This window comes from Blennius ocellaris, assembly GCF_963422515.1.
Source record: "Blennius ocellaris genome assembly, chromosome: 10".
NCBI lineage: Eukaryota > Metazoa > Chordata > Actinopteri > Blenniiformes > Blenniidae > Blennius > Blennius ocellaris.
Window position 1 is genome coordinate 19,251,157 of NC_137659.1, and position 27,040 is coordinate 19,278,196.

At 43.8% G+C, this 27,040-nt stretch overlaps 1 protein-coding gene across 1 annotated transcript; it reads left to right on the plus strand.

Moving 5' to 3' along the window:
• Positions 1 to 24,789, plus strand: LOC308135016 (ephrin type-A receptor 4-A-like; the record flags this gene model as incomplete). The annotated part of the gene is made up of 19 exons (XM_080502880.1): positions 1 to 160; positions 797 to 864; positions 3,306 to 3,503; positions 4,326 to 4,436; positions 4,773 to 5,127; positions 13,493 to 13,648; positions 14,313 to 14,840; positions 17,126 to 17,250; positions 17,418 to 17,577; positions 17,673 to 17,784; positions 18,523 to 18,581; positions 18,788 to 18,901; positions 19,049 to 19,234; positions 19,324 to 19,385; positions 19,835 to 20,044; positions 20,826 to 21,002; positions 23,524 to 23,726; positions 23,818 to 24,003; positions 24,672 to 24,789. The coding sequence occupies 19 exons, from the start codon at positions 1 to 3 to the stop codon at positions 24,787 to 24,789; spliced, it is 3,288 nt and encodes a 1,095-aa protein (XP_080359006.1).
• Between the last annotated feature and the right edge of the window lie 2,251 nt (positions 24,790 to 27,040).

Below are 27,040 nucleotides of genomic sequence, written 5' to 3' on the forward strand. Positions count from 1 at the left end.
ATGGAGCCGCTCGAGCCAGCGCGCAGAGCCAGCGGGGAGCGCACACGCATCCACACGGCACACATGGCTGCGAATCTATGGCGAACATTCTCGACGTCCGTCTGGATAATAGCGACACTGGTTTCAAGCTCGAGGACGAGGATTTATCCGCCAAATGAAGGTAAGTGAGCGGTGAACCGTCGCTCGGCGTGAGACCCTCTCCTCTGTTTTCCCGTGAGCCGAGAGAAGCGCAGCGCGCGGCGCGCGCGTCCCGGATCAGAAACTGCAGCGGGGATCTGTGCGATCTGAAACACAGACAAAGTTGGACTTTGAGAACATTTCATAGGTGCTGATATTTAGCCAGTTTAACGGCAATTTGGACTTCGATTAGTTTAGGTTGCATGGGTTTTTTGGTTTTTTTTTTTTCACTTTCGAGTGGGGCCACGAAGCTCTTTACTGTTGGATATAGTCAATAGATGTGGCTGCTATAGTGTAAACTAACACATGGGTTAATGATAAGAAAGACTTGAATCCCAAAATGGCTCCACACATGTATATCTTAGAACAATTTAGATGTATAACAATAACCCAAAATGTAAAAAAAGAAATTAATCATAATTAATATCGACTTGGTTTGATTAAATGAAACAGTCACAGATGGCCTGCTTCTTTCACATTTGTCCTGGGCTTTGTGGTCTCTTTTTGAGTGGTGGTCATCTCATAGGATAATGTTTTCAAAATGCATTTCCACTGCAGAAAGACTATGAAATCTTGTAGCCTGCGTGCCCTTAAACAACTTGTATATGTACATCTTTAGTGACCCTGTTGGACACCAGGACAGTGCCAGGAGAACTGAAATGGGCGGCCGGTCCTTCGGAGGGAGGGGTGAGTGGGAACTGCCCTTTATTTTCTTATTTCACAGATACACTGTTTACAACCTGTTCTCTGATTGGAAAACACAGTCACTCTCTCTCGCTCACACACACACACACACACACACACACACACTCTTGTACACACTCGAGTTGGGAGCTGTAAATAATCAGCCCACAGATTCTGAAATGTGCTGTTGTTCACCAAGCCTAAGTGCTAATATGAGATTGCTGGCGTTGCATTTGGCACAAGTAAAAACATAAACCAGCTTGGTGGTGGGTGTCATTTTGTTGGGAGTTTTACTACCAGGCAGTTGCCAGAATAAAGCCTGGCAATATCTGATATCTGTTTTATATTTTATCCCCTCAGCTTTTTGTACTTTTTGTAGTTGGTACATTGTGATCTGCCATTTATGTCTCTCTCTCTCTCTCGCTCTCTCTCTGTTTTTCTTTTCTTGGTTCAATGTCTCTCTCACTCCTTTGTTTTTTTTAAGAGTTATTGGTGAACTTGACTCTTATTTCTTAAGTCACCATTCTCTCATTCTCTCACATGCTGCTTGATTGACAGGGTCCTGGTCTGCACGCACTGGGCTTTTGATTACAGGCACAATCCCCCCCCCCCCCCCCCCCCTCCTCATCTTTTAGTTACACACGCACACACGCACACACACACACACATACATACAAAACTCCATCGTTGCTTAGCTGGGGCAGGCGCAAAGCTTTCTTTTTCCCCTGACAGCTGTGATTTCTGTCTGCTGACAAAAACTCCAAAGGAGACAAGACAAGGAGGCATCATACCCCTTGTCAGCTTTTATACAGCTGTCTTCCTCAATACAGGCTTACCCCACAAAGACAATAAAACAACACGCAAATACTGACAGTGCCCAAAGACGTGGGCATGTGCACATGCCTTTGCTCATGCGTGCACACTCTCCTCACATACTGTACACAAAGAAGTGCACAAAGAAATGCAGTTACACCAAGCACAACACCAATGTAGGGTTTTTGAAGCCAATGGCAGTGCTGATTTTTCAGAAGAATAAAACTCTGCAACATGACAAGTATTGTCAAGGCAGATCAATTGCTTCAGAACCTCCACATAATTGTTTAAAAAATTTTGACTTGAAAATTGCATATTTGAAAACAAAACCAAGTAAAAATTAAGTGAAATGTTCACTGTGCGGCAATTCCTTTTTTGTTTTTTTTGTTTTTTTATTTTTTGTTTTTACAAATCTAGCAAGATATGCATCAGTCTTAATTTATCAATTAATCAGTGGTAACCCCATATTGAACAATGAAATTGACTCTGATGACTTATCGATTGGGCTCCGGTCTGACACAAACACTCTCTCTCTCGCTCTCTCTCTCTCACACACGAACTCACACATACACACACCCTCTGCCACGAAACACACTGTCATTCTCTGACTCTCCCACTCTTTTTTCTCTCTTTGGACACGGTGCATTTAGTGTGTATACAGCTCTCGCTATGAGGGACAGGGCAGATTATTATTCAGTGGCAATAAAAAGCCAATTTGGAGTTGGGAGGCTCGGCGGTCATTTGAAGGGTCACAGTACAAGGCAAATAATCGGCTCTATTGAGATGGATGGTGCAGTGAAGGTTGAGCCTGCTTCACTTGTATGGAAATGTGCCAGCAAAAACCTTGGATTCGCAACAAATCTAAACCACTGTCCACTGCAGAATATTGATGCAAGACTGTACGTTAGCCTGCGAGGCTTCACACGGCAGCGCTGCATTAGAGGATGCACGGCAGCATCTGAAATGTTTCCCGAGTTTATTTTTCTCGATGTATGAGCACAAAAAGTTTGTCAAGCGGAGTGAAAAAGTTTCCCAGTGTATAACAGGGTATGTGCATCCCATTAGTCGCCACTACTGAGTTCATATTCATGTCAGCATGCTGTCAGACACTTTAACATTGCTGTCATCACAGTGGTCGTTCCAACACTTTCATTTTTCTCCAATCTATATAATTACCTGCAGCTGCCAGCAATGACTGTTTTGAAAACCTTCCTTTGTTTGTGGGTTCGGGTGCTTGTGAGAAATGTATCTACATTTCAATTGGAACTTAAGTGTCAGCACCCAATCAAACACAAGGCAGGACAAATTGCTGCTTGGTAACTGGTGACTCTTCATTTTAGATGCCTGTGTTTTAATAAGGAAGCATTTCCAAAACCTGCTCTCAGCCAAAAAGCAGCTCAATAATTTTTTTTTCTTGCACTAAATTCTCTGCTAGCGAAGTTTGAAGTTGAATTCTGTTTTGTTGGTTTGCACTGCACTCAGACCAGTGACTTGCCGGAAATAGAGTTAAGTATTAATGGAGCATAATATCAAGCAGTAGCTGCTTAGTATACATATGGTGTTCTTCAACATGCGTTGAGTGTGGCGTTGTGATAACTGGAGCAATAATATATATGTTTGTCTGCTTGAAGTGGGAGGAGGTGAGCATAATGGATGAGAAGAACATCCCCATCAGAACATACCAGGTGTGTAACGTCCTGGAGCCCAATCAAAACAACTGGCTGAGGACGGACTGGATCCCTCGGTCCGGCGCCCAGCGGGTCTACGTCGAGGTCAAGTTCACACTCAGAGATTGTAACAGCTTGCCGGGCGTCACTGGAACCTGCAAGGTACAATCAAACATTGACCACTTATTGAAATACTTAGAGATTGAAACATGAAACTGTGGGGTTTCATTGAAGGATCCTATAAAGCTTGTTTTGTTTTTCGTTTTATTTGTTGAGATTTTAGTCGGTCTTGATATCCGTCTGTCCATCTTAACCTTGATGATCATTATCATACGCCTTTTATATCTTGTACAATCGGATAAAATGTGTAAAACTAAACAGAATCAAACCTATATCATGATGTCTCATCTCACAGTGTTGCTGCCAATGTTTCTAAAATCACCACGTTATTCGTTTTATTGTTTTGTTTTGTTTTTTGTCAAAACAGGATATCTACAATGACATACTAGACACATTAGGCTAACATGAAGACTGACACACACTGTTTTGCCATAGTTCTATCAGTCCTGAGAAGTGTTTTTTAAGTCTCATGGAAGAAACTCCTGTGTCAGTGATTAGCATGATTCTTTCATCATAATTTTGTGGTTTTCATTATTGTTGGATTGGCAGAAATATAGTCAGTCACTTGAAGACACAAGTTTGTCAGAGTAAGTTTTCACAAAACTCCCCCCTGCAAATGCTTCAAATTGAGGTTGTAATTCTTTGATCCATTAATTACTATGCTAATTAGTAAATGGACTGTGCTTTTAATGGGGATTTATTATATATAACAGCAGCTGGTCATTCAAGCACAGCATCCACTTTGAGTCATTATCACATTAAGAGAAAAAAAATGAGTACTGATGATGATAAATAGATGCCTCAGTCTTTCCTTCTTTTCTTTCTTTTTCTTTTTTCTTTTTTACATTCCCTTTTGTCTTGCAGGAGACGTTCAATCTGTACTACCATGAGTCCAATGAAGACAGAGAGAGCTACATCAAAGAGAGCAGCTTCATTAAGGTGGACACTGTGGCAGCAGATGAGAGCTTCACCCAGGTAACACTGAACAACCCAGACAGACTTTGAGTTCTTTATCCTCCCTCATCGGCTTACTTTAATTTGCTCTTATCTGGAAGTGAAATCCCCGGCACTTAGCTGTAGTTTTCCTAGTTTGTTTTACAAGCGCTTTTATCTTGAGTGTCAGATTTGCAGTCACAGAAATGCCTGTTGCTTAGTTGTTACTTTAATTAATTTGAGTACTGTAGTGCATTTTACCTCTTAAATCAATAAAAGTCCCTGTGAATGACGGCCAAATGGTGAAACTGAGGTGAACCAGCGAAGAGTTCACGTGGCATACTCCTCATTTCACAAGTGTATCTTCTTCCCATTCAGGTGGATGTTGGCGATCGCATCATGAAATTGAACACTGAGGTGCGAGACGTCAAGGTCACAACCCGTAAGGGCTTCTACCTGGCCTTTCAGGACGTCGGTGCCTGCATCGCTCTGGTTTCTGTCAGAGTTTTCTATAAAACCTGTCCACTCACCATCCGTAACCTGGCAACGTTTCCCGACACCGTCACTGGCGCCGACACGTCTTCCCTGGTGGAGGTCAGAGGGTCGTGTGTCAACCAATCAGAAGAGAGAGAGGAGCCTAAAATGTACTGTGGCGCTGATGGCGAGTGGTTGGTTCCCATTGGTGGATGTTTCTGCAACCCAGGATATGAAGAAAAGGGCAGCACATGTAAATGTAAGTGATCCTCACTGCAACAGAGTGAGTTTACCATAATTTGTCTGTTTTTGTGGAGGTCTGACTCATTGAGTCTGTACGCCTGATATACGCTTCCCTTGAGTCACCGCTTCAGACTCCATGTTTCAACAAAAACAATCATTAGAGCTCAACAAGGTGCTCACTAATGATGAAAAAAAAAGGGATTTGGTTTGTGTAATAATTACTACATGCTTGGCTGCTCCGAGGGCTGCATCACTTGCTTTAAAAGGCATTTGTTTGGAAAGTCTGGGTTAAAGGGACAGTCAAGATTGCCACCTGTTAATCGACAATAATGATAAACTTCAACATTTTGTGGCTTTTGTTTAAAAGTGACACCACTCTCAGTCATTTAACTTTCCTCTAAAATGAGAAAAAAAGGAGCCCACAATAATGAATGCCAGAAAGTAAATCCATGGACCAGCTCCCAATAAAGATATTAAATTTTTGGGGGAGTGTTGCTTGGCAACTTCACGGTGATGATCAGACTCATGGTCACACTCCAAGATGGTACTCAAGAATTCATTTACACATGATTTATACCAGAAAATGACAAAAATCAGTAGGCTTTAAATATAGTTTCTTTATGTTTAGAGACAAACTTCTCCTTTTCAGTTTGCTTACTTAAGCTTAAGAGTTCCTCTTGTTAATATCCCACTCAGACCCACACAGTTTCACGGGTTAAACCAGTTGCGGATATCTTTTTGTATGGATCGAGCTGCATTAGTCACACATCCACCCCTCCCATTTAATGTGGGGGTTGAAGGCGGTTTGCGAGCGAGAAACAAAGTCTTTAAAGTCTTAATAGAAGCTCGCAGGTCTCGGATGTGAGAGGTGCTCTGACATAATCGCAGCCATCTGGACTAAAATGTCTTGCTTTCGCTTTTGGTTTGAACTTTACTGCAGCGAATTTGCAAGCTGTTCGCACCTCTCGCAAACATGCATGTGGCATGGGTGACGTGCAATGTTTGGAAGTGACTGTTGTGATAGTGAGGAGTATGAATGTGTGTGTTTGTGTGTGGCGTGAGAGCGGCGTGAATCGGGGGACAACAGACTTGGTGGAGACACTTTTTACAATGTGGCCCCGTCTCCCGTCAGTCGCACGAGCAACAGACACACAACATGTTCGTTCAAGAAAAACACACACATACACAGATGGACAGACACCAATGGAGAGACGGGGAAGAACAACTCACTGATCTGCTCCCTCCCTCGCTTTTATTTATGAAGCCTATCCCAGCAGACTAATTGTATAACAAACAGACCCATAACTCAAAGAGAAGAGAGGAGACTCTGAGAAGGGGGGGGGGGGGCAGAGGGACGTGCACAAAGAGAGGGATGCAGTTGGTGCCAGTTGGTGATAAAAAGAGAAAAAAAAAAACTTGACTCTTCTTTTCCTCTTTGTGAACGGAAGAACGGTAGCCAAAAAATCCTGGATGTGACAAATGCTCGCTAAAACCTTTAGCCTGTTTGCCCCATTTGTTCCCACTGAAAAGAGGAGGAGGTTTGTGGGGTGGTCCCTGAGGCCCGAAAGATGTTCCTCCTCAACAAGATTTAGGAGAGACCCTTGACTGGTGAGCCTCCAGCAGATGTGAAGTGCCATCTATCTATCTTCCTCCTCCCGTCTCCATCTCGCCGCTCTCACTGCATGTCAGGTTGTTGGCTGGGCGCAGCTGCTTCTGTGGGAATCCATCAAAGTCCGGATGAATATCCAGCGCCGCTCAGGAAAATCTCTGACCCTGCAGTATTCGACACACACCTAAACGTTTCACACTTTGCGGAGAGAACGGACGGGCGGAGTTTGAAGGAGATTTGGATGAGCTGTCTCTCTTCGCGTCAGAAAGGTCAAAAGTTTTCTCATCCTTCTCCACTCATGGGCCATCCCTCAGTCAGCAGGTTCAAACAAAGGCACACTGGGAAGGGACAGATAACGTTCCCATTGCTGCCTGTTTTCAGTCGGAGCAATGAATACTGAGGAAAAATAACTCATGCATTCAGAGAGTAGTTTGTTTGGGAAAATATAATATGTCAAATACAAAATGAGAGATAAGAATAGTGAGGAAAACCACTGCTCCTGGCCAAAAGACACCACTGAATAAAACCACGTTTCATGTGTTGTCATTGGAACAGGTGAAATAAATAATGGGTTTACCTTCAGGAATGTACCTATTGAAGATAGAATAGAATAGAATAGAATAGAATAGAATAGAAATAATGTATTGATCCTGGGGGGGGGGGGTTCTTAACAACACTGTTCTACATAGAGTAGTAATAATTGATGGTAAATAGAATAAAATATTAATACATTTTTGAAAAAGTATCAGCATTTGCATGTTAGAGCTTGAGAGTACATTAATAAATGTAATAGTGACACAGAGAAGGGTTTGTCTATAAAAAGACTATTAACATGGGAGAGTTGTAGAGTTTGATGGCTCCAGGAAGGAAGGAGTTCCTGTAGCGCTCGTTTGGGCATCTTAGTGGGATGAGTTTTTTACTGCTGACCAGTACACCATGGAGGGATCAGGATCATGGCCAGGATGAACTTCTTCACAGTTGAATGGAGGGGGGGGGGGGGGGGGGGGGGGGGGGGTAATCTCTGCTTCCACTTTTTTAGTTGAACTCACCATAAATATTAGCTCCAAAAACAAGAAATATAGAGAAAGACTCAAAAATCCTTAAATGTTTTAGTTTATCAGCGCAGACTCTTGACATGTCCAAAGTCTTATTATGTGCTGCTGTGAAAATATTTCAATGTACTATCTCTCTTCTGTTCGGGCATATTGTTCATCAAAATAATATTAAAAACACATAGTTGTTTTAATCTCTCCAGAAATGCCAGTTGAACTGAATTAAAACTAGACTGGGCTTAGTTAAAGTGGTGAAATGTGAAAAGTTCATTTTCACTGTTGACACCGAGTAATGAGGAAGGAGAGGATGAGATGAGAAGCTCTGGGAAGGAAGAAGGGATTAGATGTTGAATGGGGTGAAAAGGGGGATTGAAAGAAGGCCACTGACAGCAGAAGGCGTCAATGCAACGCGGCCCCTCCCCCGCTGGGGGTTCGTCATCGGGTGCAAAGGGGACGAGTGGAGAAACACAAGAGAGAGGGAACTCCCCCTCTTTTCTAAACCCCTGGTTAAGGCTGAGGTCATGACTGAGCCCGATGAAGACGTCAAAACGGCTGACTGACAGCTCCACACTCACACACACATTGAGGGAGTTTAGCTGCGGAGTGCAGGGTCATGACCGAGGTAGATGAAGACGTCAAAAGTTTGACAGCTGCAATTCGTCTGGGAGCATCGGAAACGAGGGAGGAGAGACAAGAGGCGGGCGGAGAAGGGACAACAGAGAGAATTTGAAATGTAGGGCTGGAGAGGGAGAGCGACAGTGGGAGCCTTCTGCTTTCTTGTTTCACTGTCTCCGCTCTGGCCTGTTTTTTTTTGTTTTTTGTTTATATTATTATTATTATCATTCTCCATCGTCTGATTCTTGTGAATTTCTCTCACTGCCTGGGAGGGTAGGAATGTTTTCTGTGCACGAGTGTGTTTGCGTCCGTGGTGTTTCTGTGTTCCTTCCGTCCAGAGCGATTTCATGGTCGTGCCTCTCTCCCAACGCACCTGCAGTGTCTCGTCAACCGCAGAAAGCATTAGGACACAGAGAGGGAGGAAGAAGCAAACGGCAGAGGGAAAGACAGCCACTCTGAAAGAGAGATGACAGAAAGGAAGAGTGAGCAGATGATAGAAGGAGTGGGTAATCGCTGTCCTCCGTCTCTCTCTAATCATTGATTCGCATTTCTGGACTCGGAACACGTTGGGCTGCAGATTTACAGAGCCTCGCTGTGTGTGTGTGTGTGTGTGTGTGTGTGTGTGTGTGTGTGTGTGTGTGTGTGTGTGTGTGTGTGTGTGTGTGTGTGTGTGTGTGTGTGTGTGTGTGTGTGTGTGTGTGTGTGTGTGTGTGTGTGTGTGTGTGTGTGTGCGCGTGTGTGTACTGTATCTCTGATTTTCTGCTTAACAAAGTCCTCCCTCCAATACACTCACAGTTTGGAGGACTGCCCAGGAATGCCTGGAGAAGAGTGTGATGGGGCGAAATGAGAAGGAGGAGCGCGTGCGTGTGTGTGTGTGTGTGTGTGTGTGTGTGCGTGTGTGTGTGTGTGTGTGTGTGTGTGTGTGTGTGTGTGTGTGTGCGTGCGTGTGTGTGTGTGTGTGTGTGTGTGTGTGTGTGTGTGTGTGTGTGTGTGTGTGTGTGTGTGTGTGTGTGTGCACATATGGCAGGTGTCAAAGCAGGCAAAGACGAGGGAATGACATAAGTGATTGTGCGAAGTGAGACAAACTCAGGTGTGTGGGGGGGTTTGCGTTCCACTATCACAATCAAAGCGTGTGTGTGTGTGTGTGTGTGTGTGTGTCTGTGTGTGTGTGTGTGTGTGTGTGTGTGTGTGTGTGTGTGTGTGTGTGTGTGTGTGTGTGTGCGCGTGCTATTGTCTCCCTCTCCCAGGTTGTTCCTAATGTAGAGGAGGCTTGCCAGCTCCATCAGGCTGTCTATAGCTCTCTGGCATGGAAACAAGCCCCACTCTCACTCTCTCTCTGTCTTGCTCTCATTATCCTTTCTTTCTCTTCTCCACTCTTCTGCCTGATCCACAGTCAGGGCTGGTTGGGAGGGTGGGTGGGGGGGGGGGGGGGGGGGGGGGGGGGGGAGCGGCTGGAGGCAGGGGGGTGATGTGTGTCTGATAGGGAGGAGTGTGTGGTGGAGTATTGTTGTAGAGCCCCATTCACATGCTAATGTTCACAGTGTTGGCTCTGGGCAGGCACACACACGCACCCACACACACACACACACTCACACGGATCCACACACACACACTCACACGGATCCACACACATTTCCCTTCAAACCACCAGTTTTTGTGAATATTTAAATTTAGACAAACTTAAAGCTGTGGTTTCCACTGAGTGCATTCTTAAGGTTTTAAATACAAACCAACTCTTAAGATGCAAGTGCCTCTGTAAAAAAGCAGATACATTTGGCAGTGACGTACACGGGAATGTCGGGGTGATTTTGGGGCCGGGCAGTTTTTTTTTTTAATGAAGACATACAGTAGAAACACAAAACGATTGCATCTTATCTCCAGCGTTTGTGCATGCTTTAATTAAAGAGGGCATGACCTCAGTGATTAATTGTGTCCCTCCCTCCACTGTGACAGTCTATCAATCTGTCAATCCATCCCTCCTTCCATCCATCACCTCGACAGGTGTCGGACTGAAGCGGTCGGGGGTACTTCCTCCTTTCCAACCCCTCTGCTGAGAAGGAACAAGGGGCCGATGACAGATAACATGGGGTCAAGGAGAAGACACACACACACGCAGCCTTACACATGCATGCAGTACAGTGTGCCGACGAAGCTCTTAGCTGGATTTGCGATGAGCTGCATTTGCATTTTAGGTAGCACAAGAATGCATATGCAAATGCAGACAATGCTGATAGTAATCAAAGGGCACCTTCCTCTCCTGTCTACCCCTCCTCCTCCTCTTCTCTCTGTCTTTTTCTCTTCACCTCTTTATCTCTCGCTCCTCGTCTTGTTTTTTCCCTACTTTCTCTTCCACTCAGCCCTCTCCTTCATTTACACTCTGTCACTTTCTCTAATTCGTCTCAAGCAGCCAAACAGCTGATTACACTGTAATTATTGTCCTGTCTAACAGGGAGAATATAAATGTGCCGGCAGGCTTATATTCAAGTTCTCATCTTATCTTATCTCTGCGCCCGCGAGCGCGTCCAGGCGTCAGCGTACGGCAGTTTACTGGCCGAGTTCAGGCTCTCGTGCGGCCCTCGGTAACGTCGGGTTAATGTCAGGTTAATGACACCCTCATGAGCTCTTATTCCAGGTCACCAGCGCTCGCCACCCCCTCTCTTGGAAAGCAGCGCGAAAGAAGACACAAAAGGCTTTGGAGAAAATAGAGACATGAGAGGGCGCTAAAGGAAGTTTATGGTTTTCTTTCTCTGGGTCCTTCTTTCAGTCCTCTGTGTCGGAGACAAGGACAGAGGACTGCTGCGCGAAGCAGACAAAAGCAGTGCGCTGCCCCTGGCAGAGTCGTCTTGAGGCCTGCAATCAACTTTTAAGTCCTCAGCAGGTCAAATTCTTTGCTCGGTCTCTCACAGTTTGATTCGCTGTCTCTCCCACTAAGGGCTTACTTTCCTGCATTAATGATTTAAGACAAAGGAATATAAAAAAATTAATTAAAAAAAGCAGCCAGAGAACAACATATACCGTATCGTGTCTTACATTTAATTACATAAACCGACACAGTATGATGAGTCAATGTCCCGATGAAAGCCTCTGTCTTACCAGCTGGAAATGTGTTTGTGAATTGACAGGTTTCAGTTGGCCAGTTGTCTGACTGCTTGTGTGCCGTCTCTTTTAAATTGGCCTCGATGTAGAGCAGAAAACGATACCAGCCAACATCAAAGCTTTCTCATGGCTTGACACTTGGAGAGCAGAAGGATATATGGAGATACGGCGAGAGTGAGCGAGCTATCAGAGACACAAAGACCGATAAGTGGAGGTCGAGGAGGAAGTGCAGAGAGAGCGAATGGGGGAGATTGTGAAATGTGAAAGGGAGGGCAAATGAGTGTGTGAAAGAGCAAATCTGTGGAGGCTCACACAGATGGGCCAGGATAGTTGGTCTGAGTAGATTACAGAGGAGACTTCCTCCTTCTCATTTACTGATGAGCCTGTCATAAAGCATACTGACACACTTGAACACCGGCACACACACACACACACACACACACACATACACACACACACACACACAGGCATCATCCCCACATTCCTCTCCACTCCCACTGGGATGTCTTCATCTCCCTTGGAAATGTGAAAGCGCTGGGAATAAGGAGAGAACTGGGAATGATGGTGGGATTGAGGAAGGAGAATGAATAGGGTATGATGATGAAAAAGAAGGTGGCAAAGAACTGATTGCGTTAGAAACAAATGAAGGATTTCCTTCAGAAATTAAAGAGAGAAAAAATTGCTCTAACCAGTCTTGCGTTGCCATCTCCTTTGCTTCACCAGTGGATGTCAAGCAGTATAATTATGTACTCATTTATTGCATTGTTGCTCTGTCAATGCATGAACTCCTTGATATACAGAGAGAAGATTTCTCTCTCGCCCTCTCTCTTTCTCGGTTTCTTCTCTTTCATATATTTAAATGTCAATTATATTTGTGTGGGCTGCCTGCACTGTAGAGTTTTGATGTATTCAGCTCTAGTGTTTCTGGTTTCTCTGTGTGAGTGGGAGCTGATCTGTAAATGTTCTTTTAGGTGTTTCTTTCTTGGCTCATCAAAATTAAAGAGAAAAGAAGTCAGATGTGCCCCTCCTTCACACACTGTGCCTCTTCATCTCTCTCTCTCTCTCTCTCTCTCTCTCTCTCTCTCTCTCTCTCTCTCGCTCTCAAGATTTTCCTTTTCAGCCACGTATGATTGTATCATGATCCCCACAAAGAGAAATATATACATTATGTTAATTAACATGCTTTCTCTGTCCAAGCGGTCAACATAAAATAAATTAAAAAAGCTTGCATCAAGGGTCAAGACACTGCTGACCTCACGTCAATGCTGGCTACACGGCCTTCGGCATGCGGCAGGGTAAACCTTAATTGGTATAAGCTCATTTATCATGAATGCAATTTTAAAGATGCCTTGCGGTGTGTTCCTGCTGTGTTGGGTTGCATTGTTGGAACCTCGTAAATGTGCTGAATGTCTCTCTCAAAGTGGATTTAGAAAAATGTGGAAAGCACACAGACCGAATCATGTCACATGTTTGATTGTTTACATTAGATGTGCTGGTGTCACTAACTGAGTTCATTATGACTAAGAAAACCATCAAATATGAATAGTTTATGCTTATCTGATGGTGAAATGATAAATTGTACGAATTGTTGCAGAGGTAGTTTATTGCCCGTGAAACTTTTGATTCTACTACAGTGAGCAAGAGACAATAAAGTACAAGTAATGCAGGGAATGCCAGCTAAACGCTGATGCTTTCAAACTCTCACTGAAATGCCAGAAATGTGTCTTTCTACCCTTTGGTTGGAGGATGTTTGAGGGCGTAAAATCACAATTTCTCACGCACCACGTATGAATGTCATATGCTAATGTTTTGAGCTTTTTACAAACAATTTACCCTCAATAATATTTTCAAAATAAGCAACAAAAAAAAAAAGTATTGCCTTGTCACATTTATACAAATTCCAGAAATCAGTCAAAACTATTTAGTTATATATTCTGTGAATAGTAATTTTAGCACTGTCTTTTAGTTTGACTTTGTTAGCTGATCTGTTTTCATGCATTTCTCGACAGCCTGTTCTGCTGGTTTCTACAAGGCCAAGTCTTCAGACCCGGGATGTTCCAAATGTCCTCCACACAGCCTCTCACTCAGAGATGGAGCAACTCTCTGTGACTGCCACTCTGGATACTTTCGTTCAGATGTTGACCCCCCTTCCATGGCTTGCACCCGTAAGAACACACGCTCAAGCACAAATATTTGCAGCATAACACAGATGTAAAAAAACTTAAAATACGTGTATGCAATGCGAAGGAAAAAAAAAACTGCCATTGTTTCCCAGACTATCTTTACCAAACAGAGGGTAGCACAAATGTGTGTGAATGCCACCCCTGTTTCAGGATCCCATTACTTATGAGTAAGCCACCATCTACATCCTGTCTGGGAGCGATAACTAAAGACATTGGAGAGTGAATAAATGTCCTCCTTTTTCTCTCTCCGTTGCACTCTTTGTCTCTGTCACTAAGTCTGTGAGTAGGTCCTGTGTGACAGACTTAGAGAACTTGGTTTGTGTGTCTTAAACTTAATTATGCCTATATGCGGCACATGGTTTCTTTGGCTTGGGAAAAAATGAAAACACACAGGGGCACACACACGTGCACGCACATACACACGCGCACGTTGCTGAGGCACACATAAAAAAAATAAATGCCACAGACGAAAACATCTAACCCATCAAACAGATCTCAGAACTGAATGATTTTCAGTCTAATGCCAGATGTCTACATTTTAGACCGTGCCAAGCGCTCCCCACATTCCCCATATATCTTCCACTTTGCTCATGTACAGTATATGGCTGGCTTTATTCATTTTCCAGCATTTTCCTCGTTTCTCCAGAGCCACCATCGGCCCCGCAGCAGCTCATCTCGGTGGTGAATGAGACCTCGGTGGTCTTGGAGTGGGCCCCCCCTCGCCGACTGGGTGGAAGGAGTGACACCAGCTACAGTCTGGAGTGTCTCATCTGTCAAACTAACAGCTACAGTCAAACTGCCGGCAGAGCTCTACCCAGGAATCGCAGTCTCTCCCAGCCTGAGGCTCAGCGAAGCGGCCTGGGGATGCAGTCAGACCAGGGGATTGTGGGACCTGAAGTCCAGCTGGGCCGAGGCGTCTTCCAGAGCAGGCCTGGCGATTACCCCCGGCTTGGCTCGGGCTCCTCTTCCACCTCTCAGCTCTGCCTGCCCTGCGGCTCGGACGTGCTCTTCTCTCCAAGCCAGGCGGGCCTGAAGACCACCAAGGTGGTCGTGAGTGAGCTCCGAGCCCACACACACTACACCTTCATTGTCCACGCACGCAACGGGGTTTCCCTGGCCAGTGGCGCAGGGGCAATGCAGAGCGTGTCCGTCAGCGTCACCACCAACCAAGCCGGTGAGAAAGAGGAGTGGATGTGGATGATGAATGTGTTCGTCAGATTGTTGACTGGAGGAGAAACACAAAATCTGCTTATAGGTGTTGTCAGTAAGTGGGTCAGCACAATTACAAACTGCTGCTCGCTGCATGAGGGCCCAGAGGGAAGCAAGGCCCCCTGAGTAATGTTCAAAATTGAGGAGCTATGAAGTAAGCCAGCTCTGTATGTTGATACAGATGGACAGTATTTTAAAACACTCAGATATCATAAAACTCTTCCCTGCAATTTTTACACGAGATAAAAGCATTACGTGGTTTTCATACACACACACACACACACACACACACACACACACACACACACACACACACACACACACGCATATATATATATATATATATATATATATATATATATATATATATATATATATATATATATATATATATATATATATATATATACACTTTAGGTATATTATGGTCCTTTCCAAATATAGTGTTGACGCTCAAATGCTTCAGCAAATAACAATTTTGTGAAAACAGCAACTAAAACAAATTCTTCAAAAGACTAATATTTGTTAAGACTTCCAAATTGTTTTAGGTTCCCACAGTTGGTTTGCATTGTGAAGTGCGTGTGTGTGTGTGTGTGTGTGTGCGTGCGTGCGTGTGTGTGCGTGTGACATCGTTTAAACATGATTACATCCCAGTGATATAGAAAAACAAAAGAAAGGCGAAAAAAATCAAATAACTCCCAACACTGTTGTATAATGTTTATCATTCAATATTTAGTATGAGATTGGCTCTGTTATTATTGAGAAGCATCTTTCTTCTCGCCAGCGTTATCCTGTTTGAGCTAATCCCAAAAAACTGTGGGCAAAGGCAGGGTATATCAAGGAGTTGTTGAAAAAACATCACATGAAAATCCTTTTTTGTTGAAAAATAGCTACAAGATCACCTCATTCATTGTGATATTCAAAAATATTCAAACAATGCATGTTGATTGAGTTATGTGTGTGTGATCTGTAAACATAAGCTTTCTTTTAAGGATTCCAAGGGATTTTGAATATATTTGATAAAGGAAAATTAACTGAATTTCCCTTTACTTGCATGTTCCCTATGTAGCTCCCAATGTAGCGATTGTGTTTTCACAATGAGCCGACATGCATTTCATTGGTAATGGGTTTTAAAAACTCTCTGATGTTGCATCCAGGAAAACTTAAGCAGAGGTCAGTCCAGGGTTCAATGAGAAAATGCTTTGCTTTTATGATGCTATGATGGGCTGTCATCAAAGAAAATCAATGTTAACAATCAGGTCTGAACGTGTCCATCGTCTAATCTACAGAGGTGCCCGCTTACTGTAACTTTTTAGTGCTGAAACTCAGTTACAGCCTCTTATCTTCCTTTCCCCTCGAGACTCTTGTACTATCACTGTCATAGTTGTCATAGTTATTATTCTGTCCTCCTACACCTAACAACAGCTGAATTAATTATAGGGCTGTTAGCAAAAGCATGTCAGAAAGCTTTCTGGAAAATGTAAATCGCTGACTTAAATACAAACAGACAAAGCTGATTGAGGAGAAAGTAGATATAAAAAGTGAATCATAACATTCGTTTGCAAAATAACTTGCGCAGCATGTTGTTTAACAACGGCTGAACTTTTCCTCCTCGGTGCTTCACCGCGGAAGTATTAAAAAAAAAAAAATCAGTTGCTTTTTATGAAGTGTTTCATTTTGCTCGTGAGGGTGTCAGCTGGTGTGTGGCGTCCCTCACACATGCTCTCCATTACTTTCCAGTGTAAGCTTCTTCTTCTTTTTGTTTTGCACGCTGTTACATCTCAACTGTCATTGCTTTAATTCTTTATGGTGGCATTTAGAAACCGGCACACCTGCTTAGTTCCAGGTGCCCCGGGGGAAATAACTTAGCTGTGTGCGCGCAGCATGAGAGTATGCCTGGGATGTGTCAAGTCCAACCTGCACTACCATATGGCCCAATATCATATGAACAGCCTCAAAGGAGGACGGCCACAGATAAAAGGAGGGGAAATGGAAGGATGTAAGCAGAGAGAGAGTGCAGAGAATGAGAATGTCTCTGTGGAATAGGAAGGAATGAGATGTGGGTCAGTTCTCAGGTGCACTGGGTCAATGGGATCTGCGACAAACAAGCAGTATACGCACACAAAGGCCTGTGTTCTGAGCTGTCATAGACCTCATTGGCATCATCTGAGGGTATGAAGTGTGTCACTCTCAATAGAAGCTAGGCTATTGTCACGGTGCTATCTGTAATCGTCTGCCTCTCCATCTCAGCTCCCTCTCCGGTGTCGTTCGTCCAAGCCACTGATGTCACCAGGCACAGTTTGTCGTTGTCGTGGCAACGGCCCGATCGACCCAACGGGGTCATCCTGGAGTACGAGGTCAAGTTCTATGAAAAGGTGAGTCGCTCGCAGGTTAATGCAGCTCAGTCAGGAATGTCAATATGCCGGCATGCTGTTTGTTTTTCAGTGATAGCAGCGATAGATCTGCAGTCACGCTTTGAAAACAGAGCTCTGGGTTTTTATTTTGTTTGGTTTTTTTGGTTTTTTTTGTCTTGTCTAATCAGGATCAGAAAGAAAGGTCCTACCGCATAATGAGGACCTTCTCTCAGAGTGTGGATGTCACGGGTCTCAGCCCGCTCACCGTGTACGTGTTTCACGTGCGCGCTCGCACGGCTGCCGGATACGGAGAGTTCAGCGCTCCGTTCGAATTCTCCACCAATTCAGGTATTGAAGCGATGACATTTAGGACTTTTACACAACCCACTGAAGGCATTGTGAAGAAGTTTGTGGTTTGTGATTTCTGTTGCCCTTCCTGTTAGATCCCTTCCCACTGATTGGAGAGGGAGTCAACTCTGCCTTCCTGCTGCTGTCTGTCAGCGGGGTTGGAATTTTACTGCTGATATCTGCAGCTGTGTTCATCATTAGTCGCAGGTACAAACACACACATACACACACACAATTGCAGCCACGGACCACCATAGGCAGGTATACAGACCTATAGAATGGATTGAGGTCGTCAATCTGTGCATGCACTGATATCTGTGTGCGTGCACAAACAGCGCTCGCGCTCCCCCTGCGATTGTGTCGCTTAAAAAATGTGTCTGTGTTACCTGGAGCTTTTAAAGGGGATTAGAGTGGAGACAGTGATAATCCTTTTGTCCCTGACTTGTCATTACTGTCTCTTCAGCCGCACGGCTTGTGTGTCAGCTTCCGCTGGCGTGCGCGCTCACCAGCACGCGCGGGTGTCCACAAACAAACACACACACACATGCATGCACACACACACACACCTGCCCAACCACAAAGGTGGTTTTGACAGTTTCTTTGTTTAATGGAAAACACCTTTTATCTTGTGCAACCTGAGGCATCGCCCCCCCCCCCCTCCTCCCCTCCCTCCTTTAAATGCTTTCATCTGGAGCTTTCCTGCAGCCCGTCCCTCTCTGTTCTCTTTGTCATTGCTTTCTATTGCGCCGAATCCTTAAAAACCCGATGAAGGCGTTGCCCAATCAATAAAATAAACCAGGCACACAAAGTTAATGTGACACATGCTCTTTTGTTTCCGTCAGCTCACCTCACTGTAGAAATGAAAACAAAAACATGAGGAGTTAAAGTAAAAACCATTGTGTGTTAGGCTTTTGTGTGAAACGTCAATCATTTGTGTCTCGTCAGGAGGAGCAAGTACAGTAAAACAAAGCAGGACTCAGAGGAGGAGAAGCATCTTAACCCAGGTACAGCACACAGGAAGAGACAGATGGATGCTCTCTTTTTTCCTCTCTTTTCTCAGATCCACCTGCACATATTTTCTCAACATACTGCCAAATAGATTTACATAACATATGCAGTTATACAACGCATATCTCTCACCCTCCTCTGCATTCCTCCTCCTCCTCCTCCTTCCTCATTTCCCTTCCGTCTCATGCCTCCTTCATGGTAGGAGTTAAAATCTACGTTGACCCGTTCACCTATGAAGACCCGGACCAGGCCATCCACGACTTTGCCAAAGAAATTGATGTCAGTAGTATTCATATCGAGAAAGTTATTGGCATGGGTAAGCCTGGCATTGATGCTCACTAACACACACACACACACACACACACACACACACACACACACACACACACACACACACACACACACACACACACACACACACACACACACACTTGGTGCTGACACTGCTCTTTGCTATGTGCAGGAGAGTTTGGGGAGGTGTGCAGTGGGAGGCTGCGTGTGCAGGGGAAGAGAGAGATCTACGTGGCCATCAAGAGCCTGAAGGCAGGATACTCCGACAAACAGAGACGAGACTTTTTGTCTGAGGCCTCCATCATGGGACAGTTTGACCACCCGAACATCATCCGCCTGGAAGGCGTCGTCACAAGATGTGAGTACTGCCAGTGCTCGTTTAGTACACTTTGTTTTGTTTTGAGTCGACCTCATCCTTTAGCTCAATCTTCAACTCTACTTATTTAGGTAAGCCATTGATGATCATCACAGAATACATGGAAAATGGATCCTTGGATGCATTTCTTCGGGTATGCACCCAATACGTTGTTGTTTCCCCTTGACTTGCAATGCAGTTTGTTTTATTTCTTGTTTATGCCACATTGTGAAAGATGAAAGATGTAATAACATACAGAATACAAAACACAAGATAAACAATCAACCCAGCAGCAGAGTTCATGTAAAAAAGAGCCAATGCACATGTATGCCATCAGAACGACATACAAGGATGAAGGAGATAATAACAACAGTCCTGGAGATTAGGAGTCTGCAAAGGCAAAGGAAATATATTTCCCCTGAATTCTTTATTTATATCTTATTGGCTCTGTCAAATGATTTGCAGGTGAATTATTCTTTAGTTTTTTGGCAGTGTTTTCTTAGATATGCTTACTTAGCACTAAATCTGGTCTGAAATACAGACGCTCATGACAGTGCTGCGCCATGCAGGTGTCCACGTAAACCTGCCCATCTGACCTTTCAGAAACATGACGGCCAGTTCACGGTGATCCAGCTGGTGGGGATGCTGCGTGGCATCGCCTCAGGCATGAAGTACCTGTCCGACATGAACTACGTTCACAGAGACCTGGCAGCTCGAAACATCCTGGTCAACAGCAACCTGGTGTGCAAGGTGTCCGACTTCGGCCTGAGCCGAGTTCTGGAGGACGACCCCGAGGCCGCCTACACCACAAGGGTAAGACACCAAAGTACTCAATTGACTTTATAGATGAAAATCGTTTGTTTTTAAAGACAAACCTGGTTGCAGAATCTTGATTCTTTATCAGCTGGTTTACACAGTGACAGGCTGATTATGTGCGATCCCATCTTCAGTTCACAGGCTTGTTGTTAAATGCTGCCAAAGATTTGTGACTCATGGAAACCACACTCATCATGGAATTTGACAATTGCAACGACATCGGTATAAGAATCTTAGAGCAGATGTTTCCAGAGGGGCCATTTATTTTTTTCCCTCAACAAATGAATTACCATAGTGGTGTGAATATATTTGAATGATTATTTTTTCATTCTTCTGAAAATAGCTCTAAAAAAACGTGGGTTTTCTTATATATGGAGTATAACATTCAGCTCCTAGTGTTATGATGAGTTCTGCGTCACAACAGTGTTAGATGTGACCTGCAGACACCTGAGTGAGCCAGTCAAACATTGGGTGGAAGCAATGAATAGTCACTTGATGATCAAACAACAGTAAAGAAACGTCAGCTGCAGGTGCTGGACGTTGTTGTTTGAAAGCTGCGAATTGCATGGAGGCTGGCCCACTGTGGGAAGAGTGTGAAAGCAATGATACCTGGAGAGAAACCACCAAGAATAGAACACCGGATGTATTTAAGTCTGTATGTAACCTGGAAACATCTGTGAAGTCAGCCCAAGTCGCACTGTTAAACGTGTGCGTGTCGATTTCGTAAGTCTGTGTCCCGTTACTCAGTAAACCACTGTGACGTTTACCTGTGAATTAGGAGGCCACTGGAACTTACCTCTCTCCCGGAGGGAAGATTCCCATCAGATGGACAGCTCCTGAAGCCATAACCTACAGAAAATTCACCACGTCCAGTGATGTGTGGAGCTACGGCATCGTCATGTGGGAGGTGGTGTCCTATGGAGAGAGACCCTACTGGGACATGAACAACCAGGATGTAAGCCGCTGCTTCTTTTAGTCTGGTGCATGACAGGCTCTGTATTTTGTTTTTGAAATGTGGAATTATATATGCAGTGTTAAGTTAATATTTTAATTAGGAGGGTTTTTTTTTGTTTTGTTTTGTTTTGAAGTAGTTTACATAATATAGCCAATGTAGTGATTTACATAAAAGCTATCTGTGAGGGTGTGTATGTGCTGGCCGAACCCGGGCTATTAATCTAAAAGTTAAATGAACTGAAAGACAAACGATTAAACACAAGTTTTAAAGCATTTCAATAACTCACGGGGGCATTATACTCTGTGACAACTATTTATTCAAATCCCTCATAAATGCAATTCACGTGCAGTGACTTTCCCTCCAACACAAGTCCAAGAACTTTCACTTTACAGTTTGGACGTAAATTAGTACGCACATAGAGGAGTAAATGAAAACCTCTTCTTTAGCATATTTTAAGAGAATACTAAGAGGAGGAATATAAATTGTCCTCTGCATAATGCCATCTGAGTCAAAGTTTTTTGACCTCTGCGCTTTTTGAAAATGAGCAAATCTGGCTTTGAAATCCTTTAGAGGAAGGGCAGCAAGCCGAGGTCCAGTAGTTCACCAATCAGTGCACATTTTATTGTGGATAAATACTGTGACCTGAGAGGGAATTTGCTGCTTAGCGTCATTCCACATGCTGACACACACACACACACACACACACACACACACACACACACACACACACACACACACACACACACACACACACACACACACACACACACACACACACACACACACACACACACACACACACACTATACATTATACATTTGTGACAAATTTCTTTTTTTTTCTGAAGAGTTTCTGAGATCTGACCGAAAAATCAGGTTTCAGAGCAAATTTTGCAATACCAGCAGGAACTTTGCTTCCAAAGCTTGTTCAGCTCTAGTGGGTCAGAGAGGTTGTCTGGAATATGGAAATATTTGAACATGATTGATTTCAACTGCCGCAGATCATTTTCCTAGTGAGCATCATCAGTGTGGGGATTTTCATCCATCTTAATATATTCTCTTTTGACAAGGAATTAGTACAGATCTGTTTCAGAAAAAGACAAGAGGTCTACTTAAACAATTACTACTTTGACCTGGTATTGGTGCATCGGTTTGGAATCTGAGATCTCCTTAAAAGATGTACAGATTCTTTTAGCTGGTCTGTACTGGGCCATTTGTGGTTGACCTACAACATCACAAAGGATGAAATGTGTCAAACTCCACCAGTTTTCTCTGTTTACGGTTGATAGTTTCTTCTGTCTGAGCTCTTGTTTACCTTTTCCATGCTTGTTCCTGGGTCAGGATTAAATGTGGCGCTCTAAAGCTCAATGTGCACCAGATTTTGAAATGTAATACTGTTGAAAATTGCCAAATCTGGTTGATTTTAGAGCATTCTGCATACTTACTTTGAAAGTCCACAATACACACTGAGCACAGTGGAGCTGCCCACATCTGCAAAAGATTGAAATGATTTGCAGTTGGTGGTCAGACACTACAGGGGAAATCTCAGAAAAGCATGAAAAAAAAAAAAGAAGCAATAAATTTCCGCTTTCCTTCTTTGTGAATTTTAATTGACAGTTGCTATTTGACTGATGTCTTTTAGTGGTTGGTTTTCTTCATCCTGCAAAGACATTACAGTGCATTAGAATACTAAGTGAAAAACAATTCCTTTTGACAATCTAGTGGTACGGTATGTGCCACAGCATGCAATTTCCTCTTATTTATTTGTTTTAAATTGTATTCCTCAGAATAGAAATCAGTGTTTTTGTGGCATTTTGCTACTTGTGGTTTATTATCATCAAAATCTAAGATGACATACAGTATGTCATACTTATTTACCATTATTATACATTGCATATGTAATGCACTTTACTTTTTTTTTTTTTAAATGTCAAAGTGCTATTTAGTAAACATCAGTGTGTTGAGCTTGTCTTGTCAGTCTTTAATCTGAAGCATAACTACGTCAATTTGTATCTTCACTGAGCTGCTATCATGGCCACAGTCTTGTCTGTAGTTGTGTTCGATTCAAACTGCTTTCAGGCCTCGATGATCAGAATTTCTGTCTAAATAAGACGTCACAGTCAAAAACTGTGTTGTCAGATCAAGAATTCACAAGCGTCCTCGTCAGACTAGCCTATGGAGGGGTTGGGGGAAGTTGTTCTGAGCATTAATAAAAGCACAAAACTGTATTTCAATAGCAGAAGCAACTTAATGTCACATAAAACGTTTGAAAAACTTGTCCGTGCTGTGAAAGCAGCGTGAGAGCAATTTATATGCGAGCATGTCACAATACGCAGCCTTCTTGAAAACAAAGTCGACGTTGAACCTCAGGATAGAAACCGAAAGAGCTATATTTGTGTCTTTCACCGAAAACAGCTTGTGGTTAAACAGCAGTAGAACAAACATTTACCACTTTCTCTTGAGGCTTTGCGAAGCTGCTCCGGCAAAAAGTCTGAATTCTCCTCCGTGTGCCCGTCTCTCAGGTGATGAAAGCGGTGGAGGAGGGCTACCGTCTCCCTGCTCCCATGGACTGCCCCGTGGTGCTGCACCAGCTCATGTTGGATTGTTGGGAGAGGGAGCGAGCTGAGCGACCCACCTTCAGCCAGATACTCAACATGCTGGACAAACTCATCCGTAATCCCGGGACGCTGCGCCGAACGGGAGGGGACAGATACATCATGGACATGTGAGCATCGCCAAACACTTGTTCCAACACGTGCAGGTCACACCGCTTCGCGCGGCGGCGGCATCTCTGACGGCTTTGTCTGCGTTTACAGGCCCACAAGCTCGATGCTGGAGTCGGGGTTGGGTCCGGACATGTGTGTGTCGGTGGTACCGGAGGTGTGTGTGCCAGAGTGGTCGACGTGTGAGTGGCTGCAGTCCATCGGGTTGGAGAGGTACCGCGACACGCTGGCAGCAGCGGGCTACACCAGCCTGGACAGCCTCCTCGGCCTCACACACCAGTGAGTCTCACTTTGTGCCAAAAATGGATTTAAGTCAGACCGCCTGTGCGTTTAATTTAAATTTATTGTGCTGCTATCGCTTTAAGATCCTGTTTCTGTCTAAACTTTTTGCCGAAGTCTACTCACATATGAGGGTCAACATTTTAGAGTTCAGATGTAGCATCAGTCTGTCAATGTTATGAAGTGTTTTTAAACAGTACTGTCAGCTGAAGTCTGACTTCAAAATAATTGCACTTTCATTTGTTTAAAATACTGTCCCTCATGCTTTGTACATGAGCATTGTCCAAGTGTAAAATATCAAAGCATAAGTAATTTTTATGCAGTGAATTATTAGAAAAAACAACAACAGATTTTTTTTATTAATTAGCAGTATATTGCAAAGACTACAGCTGCATTATGAAGCCAGGGGATCCACTTATTTCATGGCTTTACTTGTTTTACTCAGTGGGGTTCGATGGTGAATAGATGTTATGTTAAACAAGCGGAGCTGCACTTTGTTGTCGACACTGTTCGCCCATGATCATTAAATGGTCTCGATGTGGACTCCTCCTGAACGTTAGAAAACTTCTCATGCCTGTATGAAAGTGTAGAATTGGATGTAACGACGCAGGTTCCCATCCTGGTGCCCTCGTGTGCCTGAACATCTGTCTTTGTGTGTGCTCCCACAGGGAAATGGACAGACTCGGAATAATCACACTGTCACATCAGGACATGCTACTTGCAAGTGTGCAGCAAGAAATGTTGTCGCAAATGCAACACATGCAGCACTCTATGGTTCCTGTGTGACCTGGCGAACGGATACGAATGTGTTTTTTCTTTTTGGTATTTTTTTTCTTGCGAAGAATTTCATTTACCTCATCTGTGCACTTTAGAGGGACTCTTTACCTGTGGAAATACAAGGAGTGGAGTAAAAAATACAATGTGAAAAGATGAAGAAGAGACAAAAAGCAGCACTTTTGTGAACTTCCATCCCGTGGAGTTTTTCTATAAACCGTGATCTGGACGCGGCTGCAGATAGCATCAAGCTACTGGGAGCTCAGAGTGATGCCTCATCCTCTTATATCCAGTTTCTTTTTTTTTTTTTTTCTTGTTTTCTTATCTGTTTTTTTTGTTGTTGTTTTTTTTGAAGACTGACATGTGCAAAAGCAGAATGGCTTCCAATTTAGTATTTTTATTCTTTTGCTGCTTTGTGCTCAACTTGACTAAAGTGTGTTTTTGTGTTTGCTTGTATGTGTGGGAGTGCGTGTGTGTGTGAGTGTGTGTGTGTGTGTGTGTGTGTGTGTGTGTGTGTGTGTGTGTGTGTGTGTGTGTGTGTGTGTGTGTGTGTGTGTGTGTGTGTGTGTGTGTGTGTGTGTGTGTGCGGGAGTGTGTGTGTCTGTGGGTGGGTATGGTCGTGTGTAGCGCGAAACATGGACTCCCCCCCCCCCCTGTTGAGATGTCAAATATCCTTGAACAAGTCTTAATATGCAAAGTGAGAGTGGGAGGAGCCGGACTGAATGTATCATTACAAGCTCCTGCCAGCCACAGTCTGGAGGATCACGCTAACAAACTGTATGATTTTCCTGTCTTAATTTCGTTGTTTATTTTGAATTGTAAAACTTACTGTTACTTAGACATTTAGATTAGAATGTCGCCCATTGGTGTCCTTGTATGTTTCTCCCGTTTGATGCTAAGAATTAGCTACATGAAGCCTTTTGTTTATTTATGGCCCCCCTTTCTTTTTTTTGAACTAGTTTGTACATTGTAAAACAGAAACACTGAGGAGATATTGTAATGAGTGCCATATTGCATTGCAATAAATGCCAAACTCACCCATGCACATGTTTTAGTGTTGTTTAAGCAGAAGTTTCACAGTGTAATGCGTTTAATGTGCATTATGTATGATAATTAGAGTATCAAGTGAGGCTTCCAGCGCTTTATGTTTGTCGCTTCGGAGTTTGGCAGAAGAAAGTGTCCTCTGTGAAAGTTGAGACTTAGTCAGAGGGTGCCTTTAACAAGGAAAACAACTCCAGAAGAACACCCAGCTGAAATGCTGCTGGTGTAATCACACACAGTTTGAGTGTGTGTGAAGGAGGGAACAGACACAAAGAGCGAAAAGAAGAAGAAGAAGAAGAGGAAGAAGAAAAGAGCTGAGGGGAAAAACAGTGAGGGGAGAAATAGAGCCTGAGTTAAATGGAGAGAAAATTAAGAGTGGGCTGTCAACGTGAGCGTCTGTGTGGCATGGTGTGTTTTTGTCGGCTAAATTGGGCTGAGTTTGCGGCGCAAACTTGTCGATTCAGCAAACATCTGTCTCCCGCTACTCGACCACACACACACTCATAAAATATATAAAAATATAACACACACACACACACACACACACACCGCGTCACCAGGGAGTAGATTGGAGGAAGTCTTTGATATATAAAGGAAGAGAAGATATGATCTGTTTCCTGGCAAAGATGTCAATGTTTTTCCAGCCTAATGAGAGTTGCCTGCACATACACAACAAATGAACACCCGGACACACATGCGACCCCCTGCCTCCTTCTCAATGCATCCAAATCACACACAGCAAACAAAATGCTGATGGTGGTTAATGAGGCAGATGCTTCTGAGTAAGAGGAAGAAAGACAGAGGGGCCGAGTCGACCGAGCTCGAGGCAATATAACAGGCAGCCTGTGCCAAATAATGAGGTATCGACACCACATTTAGCAGGTAGCCTTTTGTGATGAGGCATCAACACCCGACTTTAGAAAAGACAGAAGTGTAGTCATTCTGCTGGAAAAGTAGCTGCGTGTAAAATGCAGATAAACTCATTATTTACCAGACTGGGGTGCATAATTATGCGGTTTTCGGTGCAGTGCGAGCCAAAACCCTGTGGATGAAAGTGTCGTTGTTCGACTGTCATTGAGCGTGTGTTGCAGATGCCGCGCTCGGGTGGCTAGGATGAGGGTCATCCTAAAAATCCCCAAGGTCAGCTGGTGGATTTCAAATTGTCCTTGGGAATGATGCGGAACTCCCAAGTTGTCCCCGGCAGTGTAGAATCACCTCCAGT